We start from the raw sequence: 20,492 nt of genomic DNA on the forward strand, positions 1-20,492 counted from the left end.
GTAGGTTTGGCCACTTTGTGTTTATTGCAGTTTGTGAATCCTGAGCTGTCATTTCATAAATGAATAAACCCTAAATAAGAGGGAGGTGGCTAAAGCTTTGTAAACTGACAGGAGTTACAATTCTTCAGAGTATTTTTTTGTGCAAGATTCTGGGTGGGCCTGCTGATAGGTATGATGATAAAATGTATTTACTGTGGCCAGACTCCTTCGAAATAACAGTACCATTATTTCCTAAAAGCGACAAGTAAGATTAACCCTCATAAACAAATGCTAAGTCACGGCGTGTGTTACCCCTTCACATCAGGGATCAAGCTGTCCTTTAGCCTGCACTCAACTGAAGAGGTCCGGCTCCAGTTACCCGAGCTGCCTCTCAAACCTTGTTTGCCATTAAATATTACAGTAAGTGATAGAATGGATGCGAATGTGAGCCTGTCCCCCGACAGGACAAAGAACAGATCCGACGTGCTAAATAAACAGAGAGCTGGCAGCATCTAAGATTACGGCTTCGCGGGACGAGTTACGCGCTGGGGCTCTGGTTCTCTCAGCCCTATTGATCACCTTACCTGTTGCTGCCACATTCAATAGACCAGTCCAAGTATCCTGCCTCCTATACGGAATAATTACTTATTCATTGTGGGGAGAGAGAAAGGGCTGATTGTGAATGGGAGGCCTTGTCAGCAGTCGTGCAGGAAACAGCTGACACAAAGGTATCCGTTACACACAGCCTGCCACGGTTTCGGCCCCTCTCGCTGCCACACAGCAAATGAGACACCCCTGGAATGCAGATAACAGCCTTCATTGGCCGGACCTGCCGCCACAGACACATTCAGGCGGAGTGGCGCATTCTTTCCCTGCGAGACCCCAATATCAGTGGAGCGGAGAGCTACGCCTCGACCCGCTCCAGACCTCAACAGCGGCTCGCAATAAAACAGTGCGAGGCATTGTGTGGGAGCGTTAACCCAAGCATGCTGTTTCAGTCAGGGGCAGACACCTGCAGATGCATCTAGCAGCTCATTGCTCTGCTAATAAAATGCGGGCATTGTTCGGGTACCAATAAATGAGAACAGATATTGAGGAAAAAGTCTGTAGCAGAGCGGGTGTCTAATGGCAGCTCATATGGGACCTAACAGCTAGTTACAGTTCAGGGCCAGCACACATAGGACAAACACATAAAATTAGCAAGCTACCAGTCACTCTATGGTGTGCAAAAGTAACAAATACTAGACGTTGAGGTGGATCCCACCAAGTACTTATCAGTTACTTACTACTGAAAAATATAATAAAAGCTGGGTTTGTTCCTTCAGACAGTGGCGTTTCTGTTTGCCAGGTGAGGTGTGGAGAGAGCAGCTCCTGTGTTTGAGATGGTGCTGCTTGATTGTCTGCACCTTACAATGGCCCTGTTGGAAGATGCAGGTCTGAGTGTGAGCGTGAACAATAGACACTGCATTTCAACAGACTTACTCTGAGGGCCCGACACCTGAGAGACTGAAATCTCACACTGTCCGCCTGCCCGGGCCACTGCACCCTCACCGTACAGATGGACAGAGAGAGAAAGAGATAGCGGGGTGAGAGACAGAGACAGCAAGTGAAGCATTTCAGTGAGGTCTTTACTCCCTACAGCCCTCCTGATAGCTGCCCTGGAGCGCCCCCACCCCACAAATCCCCAATCTCACAAAGCACCTGTTTATCCCCGGAGCGCCGTAACCAGCGGGTGAACCCCATTCAATATTTATCCCAGGCTTTCACAGATCACTGCCAAGCAAGGCAAACCTCTTAATTAAACTGGAGCTTGCTTCAAAGAGCCCATTGAAGATGTCAGTCAGCGCTGGCAGGGGCCAGAGAACGGTGTCAGGTGAGAGAGTGAAACTTAAAGCCCTGCTTTCTCTATATCCCAACCCCCCACCCTGCCAATCAAGCTAGTGCCCGCCTCCTTTGGTAACAGTCAGCCAATCCTAAAAGAACGCATGTTACAAGTAACTCCCTTTTCCACGGCACCAATTGTAAGCAATATGTCCTACAGTGTGACAGGTGATCACATTAACACAGATTCTTTTCACCACGGGCCTTGCGAATACCTGCGGTGTTTGTTACATTGCATCAGATTATCTAAGAGGTCTTTTTGAATGTGTGGAGATGCAGAGACATATTCAAATTATACAAAAAGCAGGCAAAAGCATGCATATCAATCTTAGCTGGGTGCTTGACCGAAAAAACGTAATAGTATTAGAATGCAAAGTCGGCAAAACAAAGCTCCAAAAGTGGATGAAGTGCAGGCATGTTCGAAACGTTACCAACATGTAGGGATGGGACGGTATGAAAATTTCTTATCATGATTATAGTGACCAAAGTTATCACGATTATCGATATTATCAAGGTTTTGTTAAAGTGAGATGGAAATGTTCAAAAAGTACAAGTACAAAAAACTGATACACACACTGAAAACATTTGAACAAGCTTTGTTTTTGAAAATCACAATTTAATATTTCATGTCCATGAGATGATTTTTGTGGTAAAAAAATTAACGAATCTGTCTAATACATTTACTGTGAATGAAAACAATACATTATCCCTTAAATGTACTGCAAAAAATGATATTCAAGAAAAAAAATTCTTAGTATTTTTGTCTTGTTTTCAGTAAAAATATCAAAAAATTCTTAAATTAAGATGCTTTTTCTTGATGAGCAAAACGACTTAAAGGGGACAGAGAATGAAAAACCATTTTTACCTTGTCTTTGTTGAATAATGGTAGTCTACCCGCATTCACAAACATACAAAAAGTTCTAGACATTCTAAACATCTCAGTCTCATAGAAATTCCTCTTTTAGAAATGTCAGCCAGAAAACGGCCCAATCTGAAAAACTGATGCTTATGACATCACAGGCATCTCCCTGCCCCATCACTTGTAAATAATTGGCTAGATTTTTAGAGTGGCAGCAAAGTCAGCCAATCAGTAATGAGATTGCAAGTTAAGCCAGTAGGGGGAGCCAAATAGGTGCAAAACCACTTGTTTAAATTCCCCCACGCTAATAGACCTATTTGAGAGAGGTTTTTAGGAAGCTTCTAAGGCATTACAGACCCAAACAAAAACATTTTTGTCTACATGTCACATCACAGAACAAGGATAAATACACCGTTCAATCATTCTATGTCACCTTTAAGAAAATAAGTCTAGTTTTTAGACCAAAAATATCAAAATTAAAAGATTTTGTGCATAAAACAAGAAAAAAAATCTGCCAATGGGGTAAGTACATTTTTCTTGAATTTAGTGTTTAGATTTTTTTGCTTGTTTTATTCACAAAATCACTTAAATTTGATATTTCTGGTCTAAAAACTAGACTTAATTTCTTGGGTCATTTTGCTCATCAAGAAAAAGCATCTTAATTTAAGATTTTTCAGATATTTTTACAGAATTGTTTTTCTTGAAAATCATTTTTTTGCAGTGTGCCTTCTTGTGCAAAAACTATGTTGCATGTGCACGCCTGCGTCAAACTGATTCTGGCTGAACAGGATTTACAGCGAGTTTTCAAAATCACGGTAATCAAACACGGTTGTAATGATAATAAAATTTTAAACGATAATACTAACCGTCCATACATATTATCGTGGTTAATCGTGAAACTGGTAATCGTCCCATCCCTACCTACATGCTATGCAATAGTTTTTAACAATAAAATCTTTTGATACTTTCGGAGCTTTGGTGTTGCCGACTTTGCATTCTGATACATATTAAAATTATCAAATTATTATAAATGCCTTGCATGTTGTTGTTTGGCATAATAAAATCTGCCCCTATCTGTTTAAGGGTGTCAGACTACAGATGAATTATAAAATAGGTTAGAGAAATAAAAGCAACTACATGTAAATCATCTGGAGTGACAGATTATTAGAAATTAAACAAAGGTAATGTCTGCTAACAGACAAGTCATGACCACTAACTCCTGGAATCACTTATAAACCTCTACTGCCACCCAGTGGCCAAAAATAACACAACCTCAGTACACATTCCATCTCTGCTATTTACAAAACTGCAAAATGGATGATGAAATATGGAGATAAAGCAAACAGTGGTCCTGTGGATACATCATATGTTCCAAATTACAACTACAAATAAAAATGTGTTCGAGGTGCACTTACACAACACTGTGGCTGTGCCCATGCATCACTATTACATTCCATGGTCCTCTGTGCACTTGGCCCAGGTCTCTCCAGATCCTCCTCCTCATCATCATCAATATAAATGACCCCTCGCTCAAGACATCTCCTTTTGCTGTTCTGTGAACAGAAAAAGTTTGATGTCAGGACTCAATAAGCCAATGAATAGCGTTTAAATAATCAAAGCTATTGTAGTGGTACCTTCTGCTCTGTGCTTGGTGTACGAATGCGCTTCCTGTCCATCTTAAAATCATCGTCTTGTTCACTGTTAGTGGCAAGGGAGGCTTGAAATTTCTCAGAGAGACGAGAGGACAAAGTGGATCTTTTCGGCTGGTCACCAGTGGCTGCTTAAAAAGAATATACACCCTGAGAATGCCTTAATAGCTGACACTAGATAAGATACAGAGTTAAATGTGATGGAATCCCTGGTATTGCAAATTAATACAAAGAAAATAAACAGACAGCAGGTTTTGAGTTACAAGTGTGTCACATTTACTGGTTGTATGCAAACACAAACACACAATTTTAAATCCCTCAGAGCTGTTACTGACGCAAGTGTACTAAATATGAAGAGTTCAGATGCAAAGGCCTGTAAGTGCGTCCGACATGTTTTCTTTTTGGGAGAAATCTCCAGTTCTAGATAAAATCCACTTCTTTGGACTAGTAGTAAACAGTTGCCAAATCACTAAAGATTCAACTAAAAACATCGCAAATAATGAAAGTTCACTTCAAAATGTAAAATAGAAGAAACTGAACCACACATTAGGGAGCGCTGTGAGGCATATTGCTGTCATATAGACCCTTTTACGGTTTGTACACTGTCAAAAATAAAGGTACGAAGCTGTCACTGGGGCAGAACCCTTTAAAAATGTGCTTTAAAGGTACATTTTGGCAGTTCTAAGTACTAATATGCACTCTTTGGGTACAAAGGTGTACCTTTTTGAAAGGGTACTGTCCCAGTGACAACTTTTGTACCTTTCTTTCTGAGAGTGTACACAATAGAGACAGAGCGCAGTTATGCTAATTTGAAAACCACGCCCACCGGGGGAAAACAATCCAACCGTCTCCATTGACTTTGTATAGAGACAGAGCGCAGTTATGCAAATTTGAAAACCACGCCCACTGGGGGGGAAAGCGATCCAACCGTCTCCATTGACTTTGTATTGCGAGAAGCCGCCTCCTTGTAATTTCTGGCTTATAACAAAAAACTGAATAATGCCTAAAAGCTGCTGTGTGACAATATGTACAGCTAACAAGCCAAAGAACCCAGAAATAAGTTTTTATAAGCTGTCGAGTCGTAAAACCCAGTCTTTAAGGAGAATAAAAGTGGATCGTCGACTACGTTTCCCCCTAGTGAACGCAGTTCTACTAATAGAAGTACTATGAAAAGTTGCCTGTATCCATTTCTGTGTCTTTAAACGCTCTTTTTTTGGGGTCGACAGCTTATAAAAACTTATTTACAGATTAAACTTAAAAACAGATTAATACCTAAAAGCTGCTGTGTGACAAGGTGTACATCGAACAACCCAAAAAAACCAAATACGTTTTTATAAGCTTTCAACTTAAAAAAAAACGAGCGTTTAAAGACACAGTAATGGAAACAGGCAACTTTTCATAGTACTCCTATTTGTAAAACTGCGTCCAATAGGGGGAAACGTAGCCGGCGATCCACTTTATTCTCCTTAAAGACTGGGTTTTACGGCTCGACAGCTTATAAAAACTTATTTCTGGGTTTTTTGGCTTGTTAGCTGTACATATTGTCACACAGCAGCTTTTAGGCATTATTCAGTTTTTTGTTAAAAGCCAGAAATGACAAGGAGGCGGCTTCTCACAATACAAAGTCAATGGAGACAGTTGGATTGCTTTCCCCCCCGGTGGGCGTGATTTTCAGGTTATGACGCGCTGCGCTCTGTCTCTATTGCGAGAGGCTGCCTCCTTGTCATTTCTGGCTTATAACAAAAAACAGAATAATGCCTAAAAGCTGCTGTGTGACGATATGTACAGCTAACAAGCCAAAGAACCCAGAAATAAGTTTTTATAAGCTGTCGAGCCGTTTAACCCAGCCTTTAAGGAGAAAAAAGTGGATTGCCGACTATGTTTCCCTCTATTGGGCGCAGATCTACTAATAGTAGTACTATGAAACGTTGCCTGTATCTACTTTTGTTTCTTTAAACGCTCGTTTTTTGGGGTCGACAGCTTATAAAAACTTATTTCTGGGTTTTTTGGCATGTAAGCTGTACACCCTGTCACACAGCAGCTTGTATGCATTATTCTGTTTTTGTTATAAGCCAGAAATGACAAGGAGGGAGCCTCTCGCAATACAAAGTCAATGGAGATGGATGGATTAGAACCACTGGGGAATAACACCACTTCCATTGCCGAAATCCGCGCGCAGGCTATTTGATCACGTGGGCTGTAAAAGGGTCTATTCGTGTTGTATGCAGATGCAAGATTGAATGTGATCCACAATTGCTTTACATTTGTCCTCGTGAACTTTAAAGACTTTTCTGAAAAATCAATGTGGCGTTTGACGGATTCTGCCAGGGCGGCATTCCTGAATGGCATGAGGCTGGGATTAAGGGAAAGTATTTGATTGTTTACATGCCAAAAGCATTTGATTAATATCATTATCGAATTTTTTACAGAGCTGGTGTTTAGCAGTTTTTGCATCTGAGCCCTTCATACAGACATTTATTTGGTTGTATTGTAATATAATGTATAATACCAAGTTAGCTTTATGTCAAATGTTTGTTTAATGTCATTCTGTAGGAAACACTGCATCATATTTAAAAGCTTCAGAAAACACTCACCTCCTTTTGAAACAGGGGTTGTAGCTTGAACAGAAGTGCATTCAGCAGTAAGATTAACCCCAAGAGGGTTGGATGCCATACTGCTGGAAGTTCCATTAACAGCTCGGCTATGGCACAAACACTGACAAGGAGTTGTCACTTCTGTTTTTTTACAGTCATTTTTTTTGTCACAAGAGCTGCTATTCGCATCCTGCTCCTTACCTAAACATTAAGAAAGACAAATGTAATGAGATCTGTCCAGTATATCTGTCCAGTATATTAGAAGAATATGCAAACCAATTTGAGGTTTTGGATGTTCAGCCAGATGAGTGCAAACACATAATTTATAATCAAAACCTTACACTTTTGAATCTATAGATATAGATGTCTTTGTATGCAACAACACATATCATAACACGTATCATAAACAGAGTTTATCTTGAATAAGGCAGGTTTTTAAAGATCTCAAACTCATCACATATCAAAATGATGTCATCAGCTCTGAATGCACATTGATTAAATGTTGTGTTCTTTATTTATTGTGGCATATTATAGGCTTTTTACATACTGAATTGTGCTTGCTGCCAGGCGAGGGCAGAACACAGAAGAGCAAGACTCTTCCCACTACCAGTTGGGCTCTCCAATAGACAATGCTGCCCATTATTAAGTCCACGAATAATCTACAGAAAACATTTTAAAAAGACAGATGAAGGAAAAAAAGAGACCATTATAACAGTTATTGTTGTAAGTTATACACTCTTCAATTTTAATGTGTAACTTTAAACTAAGTGTGACATTCAGCCCTCTTGCTCAATTCAAGACAGGCAATAGATCTTACCGAGTTCATCATAGCCAGCTGAGAGGGATAGGCTTTGCATGGGAAGTTTATTTTTACACCACCTATGGTGTACTCCACTGGGGCTGCAGCCATACTTATGTTTCTTTGTTTACTGGAAGTCAAAGTCTGAAGAACAACGTTGTTTATTTATGCTTGAATATGGATCGTTTCAATTTCATGTCACATAATATAAGGATTTGACCTAACGATCTCACATGTCATGTATATGCGTGTTGGGGTCGCAACACAATTTAGACTGAGATGTTTGACGGTTGATCTCGAATCTGACAGTTAAGTTACGTGACTAATGATAGACAACTAACGTTAAACGTTATTATGACGATAAACCAACAAATGGACAACGCAGCAATCTAACGTTACTTTACACTACACGGACCATTATTGAATGGAAACAACACATGTATATGTCTATTACCTGAGAAGTAAAGCAGAAGATGACAGGCGAATTTACGTTACCTGCGAATTACTTTTCATTATTATAAGCTAAAACTAGGGTAAACAAAACGAGGCAAGAAAATGAAACTCCCGCCCTGCAGCACAACGCAAAACGCACGGAGACGTAGAGCAAGACGTCAGCTGTCATAATAAAAGACACAAATTTTTCGTTTTAACGATTAAATCAAAGAATAAAAAAATAATTAAATCAAAGTAATTCACAGATTAACTCCAACTATGAAAACTTAAATAATAATATGGTATATATGTTAATGTAGATAAAAGTATTCTGATAAAAACTTATATAAGTATAAAAATAAAGTAAGGGAAAAGAAAAGATAAATAAATACATACAATAAGAAAAGTAAATAAAAAATATGAAAAATAAACAAGCTGACATAGGCATAAGAAAACATTATGCATCAGTGGTATTACAGAAAGTCATCATAATATTTAAAAAATCTTTTATTTGACTTGTTTTTAACAAGTAATTTAATTTAAGGTATTTTAGAAATATTTTAATTTCAATTAGGAAATGTGGAAAGGTAGACTGTTATTTAGAGCATTTTTGTTAGTGAATAAAATGTATTCCAAATAAAATAAAAAAATAACAATGTAATTAATTGGAATATTAGTTGTGCCTTCATAGTAACAAATTATTTCTTGTAACTGTAAGGATTTGGAAGATATTTTGGAAAAAAATAAGTGAATTGCTATGACAAGTACCGCGAGAGCAACAAAAGAGTTTGGTTCGCTCTCGCGGTACTTTGATGTCATACTACGAACGGTCTGCGCAGCTTCATGAAGTCCAACACGAGAAATACAGTAAGTAAAGATTGTGTCCACGTTCACCTCATGGCATCAAAAGTGTCGCACGCTGCAAATTGTTTGTGTACTGGAGTTCTCAGAAAAAGCTGCAACGATGAAGCTTTGGTAGGTGGGCTTTTCTCTACAAACGATTGTAGTAGTTTTGAAAGTACATAATATATAATGTTAGGCCTATATTTTTTGCAGATAGCCATGTTATGGTTAGTGTGGCCTTACAAATTTAAACACAACTCCGTGCTTTTGATAACACAAAAATAGTTATTACTTAATACTACTACTACCTATTGTATTCACATAGTCTCCTGAAACAGTGTTATTTATCAGGACTCTGGATGGCACTAACTAGTTAAAAAGGATGAGACAGGATTATACTGAAGCTTTATGCACAATCTATGATTATGGTGATCCCAAGATGCTTGGTGATGTAATTGCACCTTGAAAATGTGCCCGTAATCCCAGGATTAGCATTATTAACATGCTCAGAGTGCTGTAAACCTCATTTCCATATCACTCAGCATTTCAGATGTGATATTTCTGCAGGATTTGCATTCAGACATGCATAGAGAAATTAGATCTGCTTTTATTAGATTTTGCATTTTATACTGTATATACTACTGTTTGCCACTTTACCCTCACTTTGTGGAAAAGATATAACAGATATAACTGTTTCTGTTTCATGTAGCCTATTACCCATGTTCCAAGTTCACCTAGAGCCCTTTGTATATTCAGGTGGCATGTAATTCAAAGAAGAAAGTGCTGCAACTATCCCAGCTGGACCTGTGGGATCTCCTGACCTACATTCATAGCCAGAAAACACTGACAACCTAGCAACATCACCTACTGTACATCCTCTGCCAAGTCCCCTGCCAGCAGGTATGTTACTAAAGTATGTATTCCAACTGCCTGGATTATCTTTTGCAGTTAATGTTTTGGATAGGCCAGTTTAAAAATTAACCAGCAAAAATGCTACCAAAAGATACAAAAATGACACATGCACTATTGAATTGTCACAGCAAGCAGTCAATTGCTTTCAATACAGTACCACAGAGACAGGACAAGAATTTCAAATATAATCTAACAGAGTGATTGTTTTATATCAGATTTATCTTCGTAATTGATTTAGAAGTTTGAGTTAATGTTAAAGGTAGGTAACCTTTATGACTCTTCAGATTGAGACTTTGTATTTGACCAACGTTTGTTGCTTTATATTGTTAGAAAACAAAACACCCTCATAAAGACAAAAAAATGCCAATTTCAGGGAACAAACATTGTTCCTTATGTAATGGTAATGTTTAACACTGGTCAGCTAAGATGCATATTAATTAGTTAGTTGCAGTTCATTTGCCTCCGTTTGAAAATATTCAGCACATAACTGATGTCTAAGTTTACTATGTCTGTCTTTATATTTACAAGTGAACTGTTTGCAGTTTATCTTAAATGTGGTGTACTGTCTGTGGTGTGCTCATGACATTGAAAATCGCATAAAAAAACAAAAAAGAGTTGCTTGGCTTGAGAGTTAGTGACAATTAGATTTATGCACAACAGTTGCCTTGCATTTCCTCTTCATTTTATTCATTTTTCATATTGCAATATTTAATTACCATTCAGACGCACACATATTTGCAGTTGTCTTTAACAGAAATTATTTAAGCCTTTCATGAGTAGTTCATGATCACATCTTATTTCATTTAGATCACTTCCCTTAACTCAATGCAAAATCTAAAGGTTCTATTTAATCTTTATTTTTAACATGGCATTGTTTCAGCGTAACATATTGGTGATGTGATTTGTAAAGTTAAGACATACACAATGAAACATGATTTAAAGGGCAAGAATATAGAAGGTGAAACCTATACAATATATACACTCACCTAAAGGATTATTAGGAACACCTGTTCAATTTCTCATTAATACATGAGATGAATACATGTGGTGAAACGGGAGCTTCGTGCCCTGGATGTGCATCCCACAAATCTCCATCAACTGCAAGATGCTATCCTATCAATATGGGCCAACATTTCTAAAGAATGCTTTCAGCACCTTGTTGAATCAATGCCACGTAATTAAGGCAGTTCTGAAGGCGAAAGTCGGTCAAACACAGTATTAGTATGGTGTTCCTAATAATCCTTTAGGTGAGTGTAGTACACTACTGTTGTAGTGAACATCCTATCAGCCTATATCCTAACCACCACCCCCACAATTCTCAGTCATGATGCTTTATAGTTTGCATGTGCACTTTAAACTTTAATCAATTTCTTTGGACTGTTCACATTTTATATGATTTCCACTTGCAGCATCTGTAAACTGTTACACAACACTGCAAATGTCTCTGTTTTTTGGCACAATTCAACTATTTGACCACATGATGGCAGTGTGATGTAAGGACTAGCCACATACCTTAGTTTTCGCTTTCTTTGTTCTCTTGCCAACACATGTTGTGCTGTTTTCTATAATTACTAAGAACAGAAAAAAATGTATCCTCGGGTTAAAATAAATAGCCTTTCACAGTTAATTTAATTGACTTTTTGCACATAATCGAGGTAATTCTGTCTCTTCTCCATCACAAACAGAGAAACGTTGCTTCTGTGAACGGTTGCCAGAGCAGATATTAAAACAGTCAGTGATTTTTTTTGTCAGACAGGCTCCAGTTTTGTGACCTAATTGCCGCACTTATTTATCATAATGATATTATTCAAATGAATTTGTTTAAAAGAAAAACAAATGTATTTTGGACATGTTTGGAGAGATGTCGATGAACGTGGCCTGAGGATGAGGATGTGTACATGTTTGTCCGTGACCCACTCAGTTTAGGATGAAATGTTTTGGCTGCACAGCAGGGCTATAAAGAGAGAGAGACCCAATGGTTTCTCTGCTCGCTCGCTCGCTCTGAATATTCCACATCGAGTGTCACTACAGCGGCATGGTGTAAATTGAGGTCACAGTCACGCTTTGTTTTGTATGCTGCTCAGACTAACTTCTTAATCATCTGTCCGTCTCTCTCACACACACATTCACAGTCATCTGGTGGCTGTGTGTATATCACAAGGCGCTGCCTTTTCGTGACAGTGAATGCTGTGTTGGTGCCGGCTCAGGGCAGGTACCCCATGCCGACGTGTTTAATTGTGTGCGTTTCCAGTCCACTATGACAAGTACATGTTCACATTGTGCCAAGAGAACAAGGACGGCCTCGCCAACATGTGCCATTAGATCTGCCCACACGAGTAGGTGGTCATGATGCTGATCGTATTGAGGTCAAAAGATTTCTTGAGTCATCTCTGACTATATATTATATTAGAAATATTGACCATATTTTTGAACGTTCTTACTTTATTCAGAAAAAACAGAAAAGACTTGAGATTTTTGCATGTAGGCTACTTAGAGGGTTTTGCAGTGAAAGACAGTCAAATTTGTTAAATATCAATGAAATTACATTTGTGAAAATAAGGCACTTCAATACTGACTAATAACCTTTTCATTGCCAATAAAGTTAAAATGCTCAACCTAAACATAAGAGCCTGATACAAAATGCTCATTTACAGGAAAACATGTCAGACGGTTTTGCATCTGAGCTCTTTATGTAGTTTCAGTTTGAAATGCACAACAGTGATAGGGCATTTAATAATTTTCTATGTTCCAACAGCATACGGTTAGGTAAAACACCACCTTTTTTAAATATTTTACTATGTTCTTACCTCAACTTAGATTAATTAATAAATATCGATCTTTTTCAATGCGTGCACTTTTAATCTTTGTACAGCGCTTCTTAAATGTGTTAGCATTTAGCCTAGCCCATTCATTCCTATGGCTCCAAACAAAAGTTTTATTTTGTGCCACCATACTTGTGTAACTACACATGTAACCATATTTAAATAGAGAAAACATGGAAGTGTATGGTGGCTTCTAAATTAATCTCTGTTTGGGGCCATAGAAAGGAATGTGGCTAGGCTAAATGCTAACACATTCACGAGGCGCTGTACAAAGATTAAAGTGCACGCACTGAAAACAGATAGGTATGTATTAATTTGTCTAAGTTGAGGTAAAAACATAGTAATATATTGAAAAACGGTGGGGCTTCCCTTTAACAGACAAACTGTGTTCCTGTAGCTCAGTTGTTAGAGCATTGCGTTAACCGCACAAAGTTGTGAGATCCATCCCAGGGAATACATAAGTCACTTAATGTATGTATTAATAAATTAATAAATTAAATAGTTTACAGTAGATACTTGGCACTCTCCCTAAGAACACTCCTTACCTGCGTTAAAATCCCTGTAACATACTGTCTTTCATGGCTAACTGCTTTATCATTTATGTGACCCCATACCACAAAACCGTCGTAAGAGTAATTTTTTTTTAAAACTTGAGATTTATACATTACCTGAAAGCTAAATAAATAAGCTTTCCATTGGTCTATGGTTTGTTAGGATAGGACAATATTTCGTTGAGATCATCCATTGAAAATCTGTAAACTGAAGGTGAAAAAAATTCAAATATTAAGAAAAACGCATTTAAAGTTCAAAGTCCAAACAAAGTCCGTTAAAGGAACACGCCCACATTTTGGAAATTTAGCTTATCCCCCAGAGTTAAATAAGTCTGTGTGTGCTGTAACTCTGTCTGACGCAGACCCCGCTAGCTTAGCTTAGCACAAAGTGAATGGCTCCAGCTAGCATACTGCTCCCAATAATTGACAAAATAACGCGAACATTTTCCTATTTATGTGTTGTGATTTGTATAGTCACACCATGTACAAATAACAAGGACTATACAAATCACAACACATAAATAGGAAAATGCTTGCATTATTTTGTCACTTATTGGGAGCAGTTTGCTAGCTGAAGCCATTCACTTCCAGTCTTTGTACTAAGCTAAGCTAGCGGGGGCTGCGTCAGACAGAGTTACAGCACGCACGGAGATGAGAAAGGTATGTAAATGGACTTATCTAACTCTGGGGGGGTACAGTGAATAAGCTAAATTCCCAAAATGTGGGCATGTTCTTTTAACAACATATATTACTAAAGTTTGTTTTTGCGCTTTCTACTACACTGTAATAATCTTGTGGACTGAATGGGCATACATAAAAACCAAACATGAATGGGAAATCTCCAAAGAGAGGGAAGCAACGAGAGCAAGTTTGTAGGCGAGTTTCTGGCCAATTTTGTTTACGATGTTGCTGCATCCACTCACAAAATTAAAGCTTTGATATATTTATGGTAGGAAATGTACACTTTAAAAATGGCTGTTAAAATTGACCAAATGCTGGGTTGTTTTAACCCCAACTGCTGGGTTATTTTTACCCCATTGTTGCATAACAACAACCCAACATTGGGTCATTTTTAACCCCACACAGGGTCATTTTAACCCAGCATGTTTTCTGTCCAATATTTACCCATTATGGGTCAAAAATAGCCCAGCCATTTTTAGAGTGTACAAATTATCTTCATGGAACATGATCTTTACATAATATACTAATAATTTTTGGCAAAAAAGAAAAATCGCAATGTATTTTTAGTTTTTCCTACTAATATATCCTTGCGACTTATGTCCAGGGTCACATGTGTCTCTAGGTTTTTTAAGTCCAGAACACCTGAGCCATAGTCTCGGCTGTGTTTTGATGGGTACTTTTGTTAATGACGATGAAAGTTGGGTTGTGTTTGGTTCCTCTCGTTTCCACTCCTCTCATCTCCTCTTCTCCTCTCTCTGTCTGGGATGGTAAATAAGGTTGGGTGTGTGAGAATCTCATTACCAGGACACAAAGCGGCATTTCCTCTGAGGATTGAGCGAGGGAGTGAAGGAGGGGGCAAGCGGGGCGAGCGGCCAGGCTCAATCACGACAGCGCTGATGGGGAGGGAGAAGGAGGCAGCTGGGTTCCCGCTCAGGCCTTCAATTTCCTCTGCAGTCCAGCCACTCAAGTGTGTAATTACTATGGGGTGTCATGAAGGTGCGATTCCTTCTTCTTGTAACACTCACCCCCCAGCTTTCGGTTCCCCGTGTCCCTCTGCACTCGCACCCAGTAAACACCCCCCTATCTCATTTCTGCCCCAGGTGAGGGCACTAGATTCAAATATGTCTGGTGCTTGAAAAGACATCCCAAAGCATACCCTCTCTGTATGCCATGGTGGTACCCCAGTTTTAGCTTGTCTACATTTAGAGAATCCTGTTGGTTTGTTTATTGTATCCCATGTGGCTGTGTATGGTTTGGCAAAAGTAACTAGTGCACATTAAGCACTAGTAGTATTAAAACTAAAGGTGAAAACTTTGTTAATAGTTCATGATGACATCATGGAAAGATATTCATTATTGACAATTTCCAAAAATGCCAGTGTTTTGGAAATATATAATAGGCCTACTAAGCATGCTAATTGGATAGATACAGACCACCGGGTAGTTCCCACGGGCCCTCTGATCCACCGCTGCTCAAAATGATCATGCCAGGTTGGCACGCTCAGGCAGGCATAGAAACGCAGAGCGTCTTATAGCATCTACTCCAGCCAGCAGACTGGCGCACGATGTGTGTTTGTGTGTGAGAAAGAGCTTGTTTGAGGTTTGTCGTGCATTGCGTCCGGCTCTGATGCTTTGAAGCTGCTCAATGACCGCACAAGGCCCTCTCACAGTGGGAGGCGGTGAGAGATGCATGCTTGTCATTTGTATACAGCTGTTTCTTTTATCTGGTCCCCCTCCCTCTCTTCTGTAGCACCTCCCTGCCTGCACCTCTCCGTCTACCCTTTTGCAACTTCAGCGGCATTTACTCACAAAGAGGACAGTGATCATTGGCTTGCTGATAAGCACGCAGAAACACAAACATGGCTAACCTCTGCTCCCTGGCTGTCTTGCATATGTTTCATTGAGAGATATGGAGGTTTGGGGTGGGTAGGGAGCATTCTCATCATCAGCTTCATACTCTCTGGCCATGCTTTTATAGTGAGAAACAGAATGCAGGTGCTCGGTAGCCGGTGTCAATTGCTGCTAATTGGGGCATCGGCGCATGGATAGTAAAAGGAGGGCTGTGTGTTTTTGTGCAGTAGGGTGTGTAAAAGTTGCAATTATGGGGTTTGTTTAAGGTTGATCAGTTTTCATACAGTGTGTGTTTGTGCTATTTTTGGCATTGATTTTTATATTGACTGAAGGCAGGAAGTATATTCTCTTCCTTGGTACTTAAAGGAATATTCCATTTTCTTAAAAGAAAAATCCAGATAATTTACTCACCACCATGTCATCCAAAATGTTGATGTCTTTCTTTGTTCAGTCGAGAAGAAATTATGTTTTTTGAGAAAAAACATTGCAGGATTTTTCTCATTTTAATGGACTTTAATAGAGCCCAACATTTAATACATAACTCAACACTTAACAGTTTTTTTCAACAGAGTTTCAAAGGACTATAAACAATCCCAAACGAGGCATAAGGGTCTTATTAGCAAAACGATTGTCATTTTTTAACAAGAAAAATAACAAATATACACTTTTAAAGCACAACTTGTTGTCTAGATCCGATGCAGCGCGACCTAACATAAATGCGTAGTGACATAGGGAGGTCATGTGTTACATATAAAACGCACATTTGCGGACCATTGTAAACAATAAACTGACACAAAGACATAAATAAGTATCAGTTGACATACAACAATGTAGGACCGGTCCTCATTCAACACACTTGTAAACACTGGGGCGGGGTTTCGCGTTCGTCCTCAGTGACCTCTTGACGTGATGACGTATTGCGTGGGGTCAGCTGGCACATCATGACCGGATCTACATGACGAGAAGTTGTGCTTTAAAAGTGTATATTTGTTATTTTATTGTCAAAAATGACAATCGTTTTGCTAGATAAGACCCTTATGCCTCGTTTGGGATTGTTTATAGTCCTTTGAAACTCCGTTGAAAAAAACTGTTAAGTGTTGAGTTAAATATTAAATGTTGGGCTCTATTAAAGTCCATTAAAATGAGAAAAATCCTGCAATGTTTTCCTCAAAAAACATAATTTCTTCTCGACTGAACAAAAAAGACATCAACATTTTGGATGACATGGTGGTGAGTAAATTATCTGGATTTTTTCTTTTAAGAAAATGGACTAATCCTTTAATGGTGCCACTGGCTTTACTTTGGTATAATATTTATTAGTTTAGCCATCTTGTAGGTTTTAGGGATGCACTGAATGTTTGGCAACCAAAACTATTCGGCCGAGAAAAGAAACATAACATCTTTCTCTGAGACATTACAATGCTTTCACACTGCCAACATGTTTGCTGCATTTATATAACGCGCCTCTCAACACTTTTTGATCATGTCATCAAAAAGGTTATTGTTCGTTAAAGAAAAAGTTTTATGTGTTTATGTCTATTTTCGGCCGAATAGTTATTTTAATTAAATCAGATGATAAAGTTATGAAGTAGCACTTTTTGGAAAGAGCGCAAGCTGGATTTGAACTCATATGGTTTAACACTGTAAAAAAACGTTGCTGCCTTAATTTTTTTTGTTGAATTAACTCGGATTTACAAGTCATTTCAACGTACTATTATTTATCTACAGGTGAGTTGTTATAACTTATAAAATATAGTTGAAAAAAGTCAACTTAATTTTATAAGTTGTGACAACTCATCTCTGTTGAAATGACCTGTAAATCTGAGTTGATTTAACAAAAAAGGATTTGACAAAAAATTTTAAGGCAGCAAAGTTTTTTTTTACAGTGTAGGGCTGGGCGATATGGCCCAATTTTTTTCTTTTTTCGGATCAGTCGGTAACAGTAATTATCGCGATAAATGACAAATCTTTATTTCTATCAAATTTAAAGGCAGATTTTTGCTACTGAATGAAAGTTACAAAATAAAAACCAGACAGTTAACTATGGTTTCATTCAGAACAAGACAAATTAAGAGTTTGGTTCCAAACGCAATAAACGGCATTTAAAAAATAATTCCACCAAAATCAGTATCTGGTCAGTATTAAAAAGTAAATTCTTAATTTTACGCAGAATCCGATATCTGCCGCGTTATTCTTTCATCTTTTCTCCCTTTTTTTCACAAAACGTGATAAACGCCAGCCCTCCTCCTCTGCAGAATGCAATAAATCTGTCAAACAAATCATAAATACCGGCTATTGCTTGTTCTCACATGACAACATCAAGCTTCTGTCATGCTAACACATTGACCCCAAGGGATCTTCGCCATAAAATTGCTTTCCATTATTTTACTCAAAGTTAACAAAAATCGAGCAGGACCAAAACATTTTACAACTGATCGCTGTCAAAAAAGTTAAGTGACGACGTCCCAAGGATGACAGCAGCAATGACATTGTTCATAATATGACAAAGTAAGTGTTTTCATTAATGCCATTAATGTTTATTTTTATCAGTGTATACCACTAGTCAACTAAATGAATATAACATGACAAAGATGAATGCACATTTATATATTGATTCAATAGATTTATAGCATTTTGAAAAAAAACTTTTAATGGCTTTATTGCATTTTGCTGAAAAAATTATCAGTTTTTATAATAAATCTTTAAAAATCTAATTATGGATTAGAATTTTTAATGTTATTATAATAACCTAAAGATGCTATGTGAAAGTTTGTAACAGAAAATAGTGGTTTTCATCTTGTCACTTTTTTAGAAAACACATTTTTACCCAAATTAGTCAAAATGGATTTATTGCATTTTGGAACCAAACTCTTCAAATACTTTCCAAGCAAGTGATCAATTGAGGTATAATACAGATTAGATTATTACTAGTAAAATCAACATCACAACGTCGTCTAAATGCCCTTGCTGCTAGTGCCTGCTTCAAAAATGCTGCATTCCTTTTTCTGTGCACATCATTTAGTTTGGCAATTACAAGCTGCACGGCTAATAAATTAATAACTTGGCCCATCGTGACTACATGCAGTCCTGTCTCCATTTTCCAAGCGTGCCTTGTTTTGTTTACTATCGGTTACTAGGTTACCAATATCATCGTCATTCACTCAAACAACTTGATGGAAACACACCTTATTCGCATTTTGCTTTTCTTTTTTTGCTAATTTTGAAAATATTAATTTCACGTTTGGATGGAAACCCAGCTACTGTCGCTCATTTTTATTACTTCACTTCTCCAAGTTTAACTGAGTGAGTGACACTGTGATTGTAAACCAAGACCGCGTGCGGCATACGAAAGTGCTGTCTGCAAAATGCCTGTGCAGCATTGCACAAACATTATTGATCATGTGTCGAACGGTCATTATCAGGGAAAATTATATAGTGAAAATTTTTATTGAATTATTTCCAGCACTAGTTCAAAGCCATTGCTTTGGCACATATTGTCATGAATTTCGAAATATTGTCAGGAATTAAAAGAGTGAAATATTACATACAAAAATAACGGTACATGCACACAGCACTAAGTTTATAAAGTTTAAAGTCATCTTCTTTCTACATCAACAAGTGGAAACCACCTATGGGCCCCTTTCTTAAACAAGTTTGTAAGACATTTTTTGGCCATTTTCAATCAATACTGACTTATTTGCATTTGATTACTTTGATGGATGTGTGAAATTTTTCTGTGGTATTTACGGTGTAGTCAAACAAGAGTGATGACTTAAATTTTGTATCGGCCAGAAGTGATTTAGCACAACAAATAAGGAGACACTCATCTCAAACCTATTATAAGTTTTTGATTAAAAGTGGACAGCTGGAAATAAGTCATATACATAATCTGACTGTGGTTATGTCTTGATTTTGACACATTGACTGCAAATCAGCAGCTATTGTGTGTTAATCATGTAGTGTAATGTTTGAATGATATGTATGTGGAATGAGGAAAATGGAAAGCGATTTAGAAAAGTCTAAGAAATTTGCCCTGGCACATGAGAGGGTGTAATATTGACGGATAATGGCTTTCTTCTCTCTTGATTGGTTTGTTTAAACCCTTTATTTTTATTATCTTCCAATATCCATTGCCATCTAGACAGTAAACACTGTTTTAAAAAATAATTGCTTTATTTTCTGTAATCAGTTTTCCATTACTCACGATTTACTGATTTATTGTTCATGAAGATTTATTTATATAGACCATTATCACGAAATCATCTTTGCAGAAATAGTCAAACTGTGTTCCTCACGTAGAAGGAAAGGGAGTTGTGAGAAGGTGTCACTGCCCCAGATCTTCATCTCCACATCTTCCACTCCCAAATATGCACAGGTCACCGGTTACGGTTATTTACACTCTTTCACACTTCCTTTACCCCCCTCACCTCCCGCATTACTCTCTGTCCATCACTTTGATATAAAGGACAGAAGCGTTTATGTAGGTTTGGTTTTATTGCGTCTTCATGCTCGTCACCAAGACTAAACTCCCTGAGTGCTCAGAGTTTGGGGTGACTGCCTAAAGGCATGAATGTTTCTGATTATAGCCCACGTCAGCTTTTTGAGTCGCTGCGGTTTTAACGCTTCATCATCCCACCTCC

At 38.1% G+C, this 20,492-nt stretch overlaps 1 protein-coding gene and 1 long non-coding RNA gene across 8 annotated transcripts in view; one reads left to right on the top strand and one right to left on the bottom strand.

Annotated features, from left to right (window-relative positions):
- The window catches only part of brip1 (BRCA1 interacting helicase 1), a 117,825-nt gene extending 109,451 nt beyond the window's left edge, over positions 1-8,374 (bottom strand). For 6 of the 7 annotated variants that reach the window (XR_012367904.1, XM_073863460.1, XM_073863459.1 and 3 more), the window contains exons 1-6: positions 8,216-8,374; positions 7,780-7,905; positions 7,510-7,621; positions 6,963-7,163; positions 4,354-4,499; positions 4,135-4,272 (exon numbers count right to left, since the gene is read on the bottom strand). Coding sequence is in view for 6 of the 7 variants with exons in the window: in XM_073863460.1 (XP_073719561.1) it covers positions 4,135-4,272; positions 4,354-4,499; positions 6,963-7,163; positions 7,510-7,621; positions 7,780-7,872 (690 nt within the window). In the remaining variant the exon portion in view is untranslated. The remainder of the gene's footprint in view (positions 1-4,134; positions 4,273-4,353; positions 4,500-6,962; positions 7,164-7,509; positions 7,622-7,779; positions 7,906-8,215) is intronic. The other variant, XM_055196652.2, reaches the window with a different exon arrangement.
- A 676-nt stretch (positions 8,375-9,050) lies between these two features.
- LOC129438107 (uncharacterized) overlaps positions 9,051-20,492 on the top strand; it is a 94,394-nt gene continuing 82,952 nt past the window's right edge. The window contains exons 1-2 of the long non-coding RNA XR_008642443.2: positions 9,051-9,172; positions 9,793-9,936. This is a non-coding gene — a long non-coding RNA (uncharacterized lncRNA). The remainder of the gene's footprint in view (positions 9,173-9,792; positions 9,937-20,492) is intronic.

The sequence above is a fragment of the Misgurnus anguillicaudatus genome, chromosome 24 (assembly GCF_027580225.2).
Source record: "Misgurnus anguillicaudatus chromosome 24, ASM2758022v2, whole genome shotgun sequence".
Taxonomy (NCBI): Eukaryota; Metazoa; Chordata; class Actinopteri; order Cypriniformes; family Cobitidae; genus Misgurnus; species Misgurnus anguillicaudatus.